Genomic DNA, 12,852 nt, shown 5'->3' on the forward strand with positions numbered 1-12,852 from the left:
CTTATCTTTTGAGGTAAATTGTGTTATATAATTTATTTAACGGGTTTGGCGAGGAGTTTTATCTGAAAGACTAAAAAAGGAATTTATTAACGGTTTGTGATCAGTAAAAATTGTAAAATGAATTGCCAATAATTCACGATCAAAAGTGGAATATTTCGATTGAGTAGAAGTGAGCTTTTTTGAATAAAAAGCAAGTGGTGCTGTAAAATTATCAACTGCTTGCGAAAGAACGGCTCCCATAGCAGTGTCGGAAGCGTCTGTGGTTAAATGTAAAGCAGCACCAGGGCAAGGATGAGCTAAAGCGATCGAATTTGCTAAAGCACTTTTGGCCGAAACAAAAGAATTGAAATTTTCCTGAGACCAAAGTATAAGTTGTGTTTTGGAACGAAGAGAAGTTGCCAAATTATAAAGAGGTCGTAATATCTCTGAAAAATTTGGTACGAACCTGTGAAAGTAGTTTATCATCCCTAAAAATCTTTGAAGTTCCTTTAAATTTGTAGGTTTTGGAAAATCATTAATAGATTTTACTTTCAATTGAGAAGGGCGGATTCCTTCTGAAGAGATTTCATGCGCAAGGAAATCTAAAGAGGAAACTCCAAAAAGACATTTTGATGGTTGGATATTGATACCGTAAGCGCTTAACCTCTCAAAGAGTATTGATAAGTGAAGTAAATGGTCTTCTTCGTTTTTACTTGCGACAAGGATATCATCCAAATAGACAAAAATGAAATCTAGACCAGAAAGTACTTCGTTCATGAAGCGTTGGAACGTTTGGGCGGCATTTTTGAGGCCAAAGGGCATTCTCAAAAATTCGAATAAGCCAAATGGTGTTGAAATCGCTGTTTTGGGAATATCTTCTTCAGCCACAGGTACCTGATATTGTACAACCATGAAGATGCAGATTGAGGTATTGTGGCAAGGTTCAATTGACGATAGTCGCCACATGGCCGCCAATCATTCGAATTTTTTTTAGGCACCATGTGCAATGGGGAAGAAACTTGTGAAGAAGATGGCCGACAGATTCCAAGTGATACCATGTGTTCAAATTCTTTTTTAGCGATAGAAAATTTTATGGGGTCTAAACGTCTTGGACAACAAAACGGCAAGTGAGTGTTTGTAATTATTCGATGTTGCGTTGTGTGTTTAATTGGAGATAAAAAATTAGGTGATGAAGTTAATTTTGGGAAAGATTTAACGAGAGAAGTGAATTTAGTTTCGATAGAGAAAAGTTTGGGTATTGGTATAAAAGATTTTTTGATGCTACCTATTGAAGATAATTTGGTAGTATTATCAATTAAACGACGATTTTTGATGTCGACGATAATGTCGAATTTGTTTAAGAAATCAGCGCCAATAATTGGTTTGTTGACATCAGCAATTGTGGAAAATTTCTTCTTAATTGCAATGTTAATGTTAACAATTTTGTCCCATAGGTAATTATTGGCGTACCATTTGCAGCCGTTAATGTAGAAATGGTATCTCTCTTATGTTTACGAAAGAATTTATAAGGCAGCACAGAGATGTCTGCTCCTGTATCAATCAGAAAATTTAAATTGGATTGGTTATCGTAAACATAAAGACGAGAACTGATTTGATTAATTATCGGGTGCGTTCGTCGTTCATTGAATTGTTTTGAATCAAGTTTTGAATTTATTGAATTGTTGTTCTCTAGCGAAACTTGTTTCAGTTTTTTTGGTTCTGTGAAGATGATGAAAGATTTGTGTCTTTAAAGGAATTATAAAACATACATTCTTTTTCGCAGTTTCGTGCTTTATCGCCATACTTGGTGTTTAGGCAACCCAAATAACGAACCAAATTTTATGTAACCATGACAATTTTGTCGATTTTCAAATGTTACAAATAAAACAAGCAGCCATCATTGTATTCGTTATTAAAACGACGCCTTTTATTCGATCCTCTGAAGAATTCAACTTAGAACCCCAATTCAAGTAAGAAATTTCCAATTTTTCTTTCGAACCAACACCTACAATTATTCCCGACATTTGTCGCGCGAACATTTGGTCCTTCGAGCCGGATTGTCGGTATTTTCTCTTTTCCCCGGTTATCGGACACATCTTCGCCAGCGTGCGTTGTTGGGCCCTTCGTTGCCGCGCTTTAATTCCCGGTACCTTGGGGTGATCCGGACGCACGACGCTGTTTCCGAGATTCCTTTTCCCTTAATTTATATTTAATTTCGTTTATTTTGAATTTATTTATTCACCATGACAACGACAACTGATAAATTACAAAAGGCCGTTTTAAAAAGGACTAGTTTGCTTAATAGATTAAATGAAACTCTTACCTACGGCCAAAACTTGATCTCGGAAGAAGATAAATGTATCTTTTCTGCACGGGCAGACCGCGTTGATACTGTTTATGATCAATTTCAAGACATTCACAACCAGATCATGGGTTTTATCTCAGATGGTGACTTCCCACAACATGATGAGGTAAGGAAAGAAGTTGATAAAGCTTATTTTACCATCAAATCGATCCTTATAAAAAATAAATCGTCACCTGCACCTATTCCTATTCCGCAATCATGTCCAAAACTAAACAAAATCATAATTCCTGTTTTTGACGGCAATTACAAAAATTGGCCGACCTTTTTCGATTTATTTAATACAATGATTAATGACAATGATTCATTATCAGCCGTAGCCAAATATCAATATCTTCTCACTTCACTGTCCGGAGAAGCGTTAAATTTAATAAAAGGTCTTCCTGTGACCAATGACAACTATATAATTGCCTATAACTCGTTAAAGGGGAGGTACCAGAATAAACGTCATCTTGCTACTTTATATTTTAACGAGATCGTTGCTCTGAAACCAATACAAGAAGAGTCATCGAAATCTTTTAGGTTTTTAATAGATACCTTCAAAGAAAATATAGACGGTTTTCGGATGCTTAATTTTCCCGTTGATCAATGGGACTTTCTTTTGTTTAATATTCTTCTTCAGAAGTTAAACATTTCTACAAAAACCAAGTTTGAATCCGAACATACCACCTTTGAAATTCCAATGTACCTTCAATTAATTAATTTCCTAGAAAACCAAGCAAAGGCTTTCGATTCAGTGTTACTCACATCTGATAAACTTTCCATGAACAAAAACAAACCTTTTCAAAATTATCGTGGCAAAACATCGGTTAACCTCAAAACTGAAGATGTAAAACTATCTTTTAAATGCATATTATGCCCAGAATCACATTCAATATATCGTTGTTCTAAGTTTCTTGCAAAATCAGCTTCAGAAAGATTATCCATAGCAAGAGATCACAATCTCTGTCGCAACTGCTTAAACAAAAATCACAATACAAGTTCTTGTACATCCAATTATCGCTGTCATTCCTGCGATCAACGTCATCACACATTGCTACATTTTGAAACTAAGAAGCAACCAACTATGCATGTAGGGACGACTGCATGTAATAATGGCAACGTATCCATAGAAGGCGCTAATCATCAGGTCATTTTACCTATCGCGTTCGTACAGATTCGTGATCATTTTGGTCGACTTCATTTGGCAAGAGCTTTATTAGACTCCGGGAGCATGTCTAATTTTATTACCACCAAACTATCGCAAAGACTTCGGTTGCCACGTAAAAGTCATTCATTGGAGATTCATGGATTGAACTCTATGACATCAATTTGTAATAAGGGCATCGTTAATTGCAAGATTCAATCTTGTCAATCCCAAAATTTCTCTTGTGATCTGAAAGCCATTGTTACTCCGTCTATTTGTTCTGCTCAACCTTCATTATCACGTATCATTAATTCTTACGATCATCTTAAATGTTTGGATTTTCATCCTGAACATAATACCTCAGTCAAAGATGTTGATCTACTATTGGGAGCAGAATTAGTTCCTCAAATTTTTACTGGTGGTCGTGTCTGCGGTGGTCAGAACGATCCTATTGCTTTACATTCCGTCTTTGGATGGATATTAATGGGAAAATCTCAATTATCGACATCGACTTCATTATCAACTTGCGTTTCTACGACTGATGATTCTATTGATTCAGTAATTCAACGTTTTTGGGAATTGGAATCAATTTCTGAAAATAAAACAATGTCTTTAGAAGAAGAACAATGTGAAGATCACTACAAGAATACTTATCGACGAGACGTATCCGGAAGATTCATCGTATCTTTACCCTTCAAGAAGGATGAATCTGTTCTGGGAAATTCATACAACATCGCCTTAAAAAGATTTACTTTATTGGAAAATCGCCTACTGAAAAATGTGTCGTTACATAAAAAATACGTTGATTTCATGAGAGATTATCTTGAGACTAATCATATGTCCCTCATTCCTTCTCCAGATATTACGTCTATTAAATATTATATTCCTCATCATTGCATAATTCGTGATGATAATCAATTGTCAAAATTTAGAGTAGTCTTTGATGCCTCTGCGTTATCATCTAATGGCAAATCGTTAAATGATGTTCTGTTGATTGGTCCAAAATTGCAACAGAGTATCGTTAATATTTTAATCAATTTCCGATTTTTTAAATACGCATTCACTTGTGATATTCAGCAGATGTACCGGCAGATTTTAATCTCCCCTTCAGATCGAACATTTCAAAACATTTTATGGCGTTTTTCCCCTGAAGAACCGGTACAGTCATATCAATTAAACACGGTTACTTATGGCGTTTCTTCAGCACCGTTCTTAGCTCTCAGAACAATTCTTGAATTGGCTAATGTGTACTCAAATGACTATCCTAAAGCTTCCCATGTACTGAAACACAACGTTTACGTTGATGACATTGTCACTGGAGCTTCCACTATTAATGAGACACTTACGCTACAACAAGAATTAATAAACCTTCTCAACAAAGGCGGGTTTAAATTAAGAAAATGGGCCAGTAACAACCTTGATGTTCTAACTGCGGTTTCCGAATCCGATTTACAACGACCCATCTCCATGGACTATGATGAAACATGTTCCGTTAAGGTCCTCGGTCTTCAGTGGGATCCTTGCTCCGATCAGTTTTCCTTTTCATATACATCCCATGAATCACCTTGCAATAAGAGAACCATCTTATCAGACATTGCTAGGATTTTTGATCCGCTCGGATTTCTAACACCATGCACATTTAAAGCCAAGCATTTCATTCAACAATTATGGTCCCTTCATCTCGATTGGGATGAATCGCCCCCGTCAAGCATCCATTCCGAATGGAAAACCTTTAAACATAATCTTAGTTTATTATCCGATATTCATTTACCTCGTTTGATCATTCCTGATCAACCCGAACACATCCAACTTCACCTTTTCTGTGATGCATCGCAAACGGGTTACTGCGCTGTCGCATACCTTAGATGTTCCACATCCAATCTCATAACGACTTCGTTCGTTTGCGCCAAATCACGTGTGGCCCCTTTAAAGACGATTTCAGTCCCTCGACTGGAACTTTGTGGAGCCACCTTGTTGGCCGATTTATTTTCATCAATCACCAACACACTGTCGAATTTACCTGTCGATTTAGTCGTTGCGTGGACCGATTCACAAGTGGTACTTCACTGGCTTCATTCAGCTCCGTGTAGATGGAAAATCTTCGTAGCCAACAGAGTCTCTCATATACAAAACGCATTACCTCCCTCATCGTGGCGTTATGTGCCTTCTCATGATAATCCAGCCGATTGTGGTTCCCGTGGTTTATGTCCAAGTCAATTGTCATCTTTTAATCTTTGGTGGAATGGTCCATCATGGTTGAAAGAAGATTCCGATCAGTGGCCAGTTAACCCCATTTTCAAATATGAAAATAATGAAGCAATTGCTAAAGAGAGCAAACCTATTTTAGTAAATTGTGGGGAAAATCAAACACATTTTCTGGATCACTTACTTACTAAATTTTCTTCCTTATCAAAAATCCAAAGAATTATTTCGTACATAAGACGGTTTATTCTACTTTCTAAGAAAAACCGCAACGTTAATTTATTCTCATCATTTTCACAATTTGAACTGCAAGATTCACTTCATGTTCTCATAAAACATGTTCAAAATCAACATTTTTCGTGTGTCTTCAATGCTCTTATCAAAAACCAGTTGGTAACAAAACCCTTTCGTAAACTCACACCCTTCATCGATCGTGACGGGTTGCTCAGGGTGGGTGGACGATTAAGACATTCGGATATACCATACGAACATAAACATCCTTTATTACTGCCGTGTGATTCAAGACTAAGTGAATTAATAATCGAAACAATTCATCGTGAATATTTACATCCTGGTCAACGCACCCTTCATGGATTATTGGCTCAACGGTATTGGATCCTGTCTCCGCGAAGAGCAATCCATCGCGTGTTATTTAAATGCATCAGATGTTTCCGGATGAATCCACGGCCACAAGTTCCATTGATGGCCGGCCTACCAAAGTACAGAATATCAGAAGTGAAGGCATTCTCAGCAGCAGGAGTCGATTTTGCAGGTCCCATACGCACTACCATGAACTGATCACGGGGATCTCGTTCTGTAAAATCGTATCTGTGTATTTTTCTTTGTATGTCTACTAAAGCTGTTCATCTGGAGTTGGTTACAGATCTTACGACTGATGCTTTCATCGCGGCTCTCCGAAGATTCCTCTCTAGAAGAGGGAATTGCATCAATTTGTATAGTGACCAAGGAACTAATTTTATTGGAGCGAACAACAAGTTAAAAGAGATTGCCGAAGCTACTGGTTCGACTTTCGGCATTCAGTGGCATTTCCACCCTCCAGGAGCACCTCACTTTAACGGATTGGTTGAAGCTGGGGTCAAATCTGTGAAGAGTCATTTATTAAGAGTAATTGGAGAACAAATACTTACCTTCGAAGAAGTGTACACGGTGATAACTCAAATCGAAGCAGTGTTAAACTCAAGACCGTTATGCCCTTTGTCAAGCGATCCCAACGACTTGCTGCCCTTGACACCATCACATTTTTTATGTTTGGAACCGTTAAATGTGGAATTACCTAGTCCAGACTTTACCAAGAGTCCAATAAACCGTCTCGACCGTTGGAATTTGCTGCAGCGTATGGTACAAGATTTTTGGGGCCGTTGGCGGACTGAATATCTACATACCTTGCAGCAACGTATGAAATGGAACAAAATCACTCCTATGATTAAAATGGGAGACATGGTGGTCATTAAGGATGAACAGCGTCCCCCATTGCAATGGACGATCGGACGCGTAGTGGAAATACATCCAGCGCAAGATGGCGTTGTACGGGTAGTGGTTGTGAAGACCGCTAACGGAAGATTAATGCGCCCCGTCGCAAAGTTATCTGTATTACCCGTCAATTGAATTTTGTATTTTATTTCTTTTCGCTATTTATTTATTTGTTTTCTTTTTTAATTCATCATTGTATTTTGTATTGTTATTATTATTCAAATATTAATTGTTAAAAAATAATATTTTTTGGTGGGTGGAATGTTTAGGCAACCCAAATAACAAACCAAATTTTATGTAACCATGACAATTTTGTCGATTTCAAATGTTAAAAATAAAAACAAGCAGCCATTATTGTATTCGTTATTAACCCCTTCCCTACCAGAATTAAATTTTATAAAAAGTCATTTATCACCCAGCGGTACTTTTAAGTCTCACTGTTGCAATAATAATCACGTTAGCTTTGATTAGCTGAACGTATGCATATTTTGCGAGACTTTTAAGTACCGCTGGTAGACAAAGGGTTAAAACGACGCTTTTTTATTCGATCCTCTGAAGAATTCAACTTAGAACCCCAATTCAAGTAAGAACTTTCCAATTTTTCTTTCGAACCAACACCTACAATTATTCCCGACATTTGTCGCGCGAACAGTAAGAATTAGAATTGCATTCCTTTAAAATAGAAGATCATATTATGTAGGTAGGGCGAAAACAGTAAAGATCGGTTTTAAAGCTTTACTTGTATTTTTCCTTGCTTCTGTCAACAATTTTATTAGCAGTGTATTTAAAAAAAAATAGTAATTATAAATTATTTATTTCTATAAACTTTTTCTTATTTATTTATAAACCATTTTTGTAGTTATAAACAAAAATAATTTAGTATACTTTAGTTATAGTAACTGAATGACTACTGCTCTTATAAACTCTTAGTGTTTTGTGCTTGTGAGTTATTTGTGGATAAAATGGGCCGAAATAGACGGTATTCTTGTTCGATTACTACGTTACGTAAACGGTAATTAATTTGAAAACTTTTTATGCCGATATCCCTTGAATCAATTAGATAAGTTTTTTTTACTTGTAGTCTTGGTAAGTTGCGATGGACGAACCGCGCTTCTCGCACTGAGGATGATAGTAATGTTAACAATTTTGATTGGTAATTATTTTTTAGAAAATCTTTAACACACCTTTAAAAGGATGCCCATTCCTTTTGATAACAGAAACATTATGTAAAAATAACATCATATATAATATACAACACTTTTTTGATACGATTGATACCCAGATCTAATGATGTATTAATACAGATACTAAGATAAAATGTTGTACATTGTTGTACTAAATTAAATTATTAACTATTCTTAATTTACTGTTGCAATTTACAAAATTGTATCAAACTATTTTGAATAATAACAAAGATATCATTAAAAAATACTTCTGGTATAAAAAATAATTTATTTTCTGTTTATTTTTACATACCTAACTAGATTACTCCTAAATGCTGCATATTCTGGGACACCTGTATAATTATTAGATATGTGAAGATCGATACCGCTAAGAGAGAGAGTAGGGAGTGGGAAGGACGGTTAAGGGCATTAGTTTAGTAAGAGAGTCAGAGTTGAGTTAGAGAGCCGAATGTGTGAGGCGTTGGAAGTTATTTCGTTTGTTATAAATTGATGACTTGTAGTTTATTGAGAATATTGTTAATAAAGTGATATCTAACAGAGCAGCGGTGCGATAAATAAATCAAACCAGTTAGTAAAAAGAAAAACAATAAAAACGTGGACGATTCTGGAAACGAGTGTGGACGCTACTTTAACGGATTGTGGTGACGTCATAGTATATTCGAGAAAGATTACAGGTGTTGCGTCGGTTAAATACTTTATACGTGGTGTTTAAAAAAAAAAAAAAGAACAAATGAGTGAATACGGAGAAACGGTGGACGTGACAGGCGAATTTGGTTGTTCAACAGTACGAGATTTCAATGTTGAAGATGAAACGTCTATCGATAGAGAAAGAAGATTGCTGCAACAAGAACGAGAATTGTTAAAGAGGGAATGAGATTTGATGGAAAGAGAAAGAAAATTAAACGATTCCGGACGAAGCGTAAATTACTTTTATAATGCTGGAAATCAAGTTTTACCTGAGTTTGACCCTGGAAAATTACATTCACTGACGGCGAAACAATGGATTAAAAAAGTCGAAAATATGGCACAGGTGTTTCATTGGGAAGATGATACTTTACTGTTTAACGCTGTGTCTAAACTAAAAGGCGCTGCACAATTATGGTTTAATGGAGCACAAGACCGAATATCAAGTTGGGTTGAGTTTAAAAAATTGGTCGTTGCTGATTTTCCTACAGCCGTTGATGACGTTGATATTCATTTTGAATTATCAAGAAAGAAAAAGAAACCTGATGAATCATACGAGAATTATGTATATTTCATGAAAGCTATTGGAAATAAGGGTGAGATAAATGAAAAATCGTTGGTAAAATATATCATAATGGGAATACCTGATAGAGAACTTTTGAAGTTATTAGCTATTAGTACACCATGTGATACTCAAGATTTATTATCAAAAATAAAAGATTATGAAGCAACCATGAAAAATATGTCCGATCGAAGGGGAAATACTCAACGAGATACATTCCATGATCCACAAGGTGATAAGTCAGTCAGTGCTTCTCGGAATGAAAGAAGGTGTTACAATTGTGGTGAAACTGGTCATATGGCGACAAATTGCAGCAAACCAAAACAAAGAAAATGTTTCAAATGCAATAGAGACGGGCATATTGCGAAGGATTGTACTACACCAAGGCGAGTAAATAAAGTAGAACAATATACATGTAGAGATGAATATCATAAAATTGTACAGATTAATAAAACCGACATTGTAGCATTTATCGATCTTGGTAGTGATGTAGTTACAATACGCCAACAGGAAGCAGATGAATTAAAATTACATTATAAACCCTCTATTGTAAGACTGACAGGATTTGGGGGAGGGAAATGTCGACCAATAGGAGAATCCAATGTTGAAATAGTAATAGATGGAATAGAGATGACATCTGAAGTACTTGTTGTACCTGATTCGACCCAGAATGACCCAATAATAATTGGAAGAAGTGTTTTAGATAAACCTAATATCCGTGTTATAAAGGAATATAATACTTTGACAATAAGTCAGATTGAAGAAGAGAAAACTAAAGAAATTGAATATGTAGAATTCGATTTAGATAATGAAGATTTCAATAAAGGTTGTAACCAAGCTGTAGCAGAACAAGAAATAGTAGATATAGCAAGAACTGAGATGAAAGTACAAAAGCAAAAAGTTGATGTAAATGCAGAAATACAAGAAAGTGACAAAATGGAGTTAGTTAAATTATTAGAAGAACATGACCAAATGTTTGCGGATAAATATTCTGATTTGGGATGCACGGATTTATTTGAGATGAAGATTGAAGTTACAAATACAAAACCAATATCAAGTCGTCCATATAGGCTAGCATATAGTCAGCGAGATATAGTCAACGATCAAGTCGGTGAATTATTGAAAGCTGGTATTATTAGTCCTTCAACATCTGAGTATGCGAGTCCTGTTGTGCTGGTGAGTAAGAAAACAGGACGAGAGCGTTTATGTATTGATTACAGGCGACTAAACGAGGTGACCCGAAAAGAGCATACACAAATGCCGTTGATAGATGAACAACTAGATAAACTTGCTGGTAAGAAATATTTTACTACTCTTGACCTAGCTAATGGATATTACCAAGTACCGATTAGTGAAGAAAGCAGGCATTTAACAGCTTTTGTAACAACAGATGGCTTGTACGAGTTTAACAGGATGCCATTTGGACTTGTTAACGCCCCAAGTGTTTTCAACCGTTTAATGAGTAAAGTCTTAAGAAAGGTAGGACCAAATATTGCTCTTGTGTACATGGATGACATATTGATTGCGAGCGAAACTGTCGTGGAAGGTCTTGAGAAATTGAAAATCGTACTTAAAGTGTTGAAAGAAGCTAGACTCACATTAAGAATGAGCAAATGTAAATTTTTGTATAATACGATTGACTACCTTGGGTTCGAGATTAGCGAAGAGGGACTGAGACCAGGAATTAGGAAAATTGAAGCTGTTTCTTATTTTCGGAGACCGACAACAGTGCAGGAAGTACGACAATTTATTGGGTTAACTAGTTTTTTTAGAAGATTCATTAAGAACTTTTCCATTGTTGTTAAACCGTTGACAATATTAACCAGAAAAGATGAGAAGTTTGTTTGGGGAAGTGCACAAGAAAATGCTTTTGAATTACTAAAGAGGAGATTATGTGAAAGACCGGTTTTGGCATTATACAATCCTGGGTCTGAACTGGAAGTACATACTGATGCTAGTAAGATAGGTGTTGCTGGAATATTAATGCAGAAAACTGAAGGTATGTGGAAACCAATATGTTTTTATAGTAGACAAACATCTGAGATCGAATCTAAATACCATAGTTACGAATTGGAAATGCTTGCTATAGTCGAGAGTCTAGAGAGATTTAGAGTGTATGTGCTAGGAAAACAAACTAGAATAATAACAGATTGCAATTCAATTAAACAAACAGTAAAGAAACAAGATATGTCACCGAGAATTGCTAGATGGCGTTTGAAATTGTTGGAATATAATTATGTGGTTGAGCATAGAAAAGCCGAACAAATAAAACATGTTGACGCATTGAGTAGATGTCCTCAAGAAGAGGCTAGTGAACCAGAGATAGCTGGTTTGAACATTTTAATGATTAACGAAGAAGATTGGCTTATAACAATGCAAATGCAAGATGTAAAATTAATGACAATAACGCAAATATTGCAAAGACCCCCGAATAATAACGATGAGAAACAAATACATCACGATTATGAATTAATTAAGAACAGATTATATAGAAAATTGGGAGATGATAAACGTTGGGTTGTACCCAAAGGGATTATATGGAAGGTCATTCAAAATAGTCATGATCGTATGGGTCGTTATGGTGTGGACAAAACGATAAGTCACCTTAAACAATATTTATGGTTCCCTAAAATGAGGAAAAGAGTCACAAATTATATACGAGCCTGTATAGAATGTGCATATAGGAAAATATCTGGAGGTAAAAAGGAAGGAGAATTGCATAATATAGAGAGACAACCAATACCTTTCCATACAGTTAATATCAACCATTTAGGGCCGTTTCCTAAGAGTACGAAGGGTAACACACATCTTCTGGTATATATAGACAACTTTACAAAATATCTAATAGTAAGAGCAGTGAAGAATACAAAAAGTGAACCAGTCGTGAGGATTATGAAAGAAATACAGAATACTTTTGGACCACCAACTAGACTTGTATCTGATAGAGGCACGGCGTTCAGCTCAAAGAAATTTACGGAATATTGTAAAATGAATCAAATCATACATATTCAAAATGCAACCGCGACACCACGTGCAAATGGACAGGTGGAACGTTACAACAGAACACTAATGACAGCAATATCTACAAGAAGTGAGAATGAGAATGGACGAGATTGGGATAAACGACTGTGTGAAATCCAATTCGCTTTAAATTCTTTACCAAATAGTGTCACGAAGAAAACACCTCATGAATTATTATTCGCTTACAGGCCTAGAAATGCTTTACAAAATCATTTGTTATTGGCGCTAACAGAAGATGAAA

At 35.9% G+C, this 12,852-nt stretch overlaps 1 protein-coding gene across 2 annotated transcripts; it reads left to right on the forward strand.

Annotated features, from left to right (window-relative positions):
- Nucleotides 1–1,119: 1,119 nt before the first annotated feature.
- On the forward strand, nt 1,120–6,967 carry LOC139432455 (uncharacterized). Of its 2 annotated transcripts, XM_071200996.1 has the most exons (3): nt 1,120–1,360; nt 1,434–1,606; nt 1,688–6,967. In XM_071200996.1, exon 3 carries the CDS (start codon nt 2,223–2,225, stop codon nt 6,465–6,467), a length of 4,245 nt encoding a protein of 1,414 aa, XP_071057097.1. In that variant the 5' UTR covers nt 1,120–1,360; nt 1,434–1,606; nt 1,688–2,222; the 3' UTR covers nt 6,468–6,967. The 2 variants fall into 2 exon arrangements, with proteins under 2 accessions (XP_071057097.1, XP_071057096.1); XM_071200995.1 differs by having other exon boundaries at nt 1,434–6,967.
- The last annotated feature ends 5,885 nt before the right edge of the window (nt 6,968–12,852 follow it).

Source organism: Onthophagus taurus, unplaced genomic scaffold (genome assembly GCF_036711975.1).
Source record: "Onthophagus taurus isolate NC unplaced genomic scaffold, IU_Otau_3.0 ScKx7SY_15, whole genome shotgun sequence".
Lineage (NCBI taxonomy): Eukaryota > Metazoa > Arthropoda > Insecta > Coleoptera > Scarabaeidae > Onthophagus > Onthophagus taurus.

What these genes read in the sequence shown, in the direction of transcription:
- LOC139432455 (XM_071200995.1), top strand. Translation starts at nt 2,223, where the DNA reads ATGACAACGACAACTGATAAATTACAAAAGGCCGTTTTAAAAAGGACT.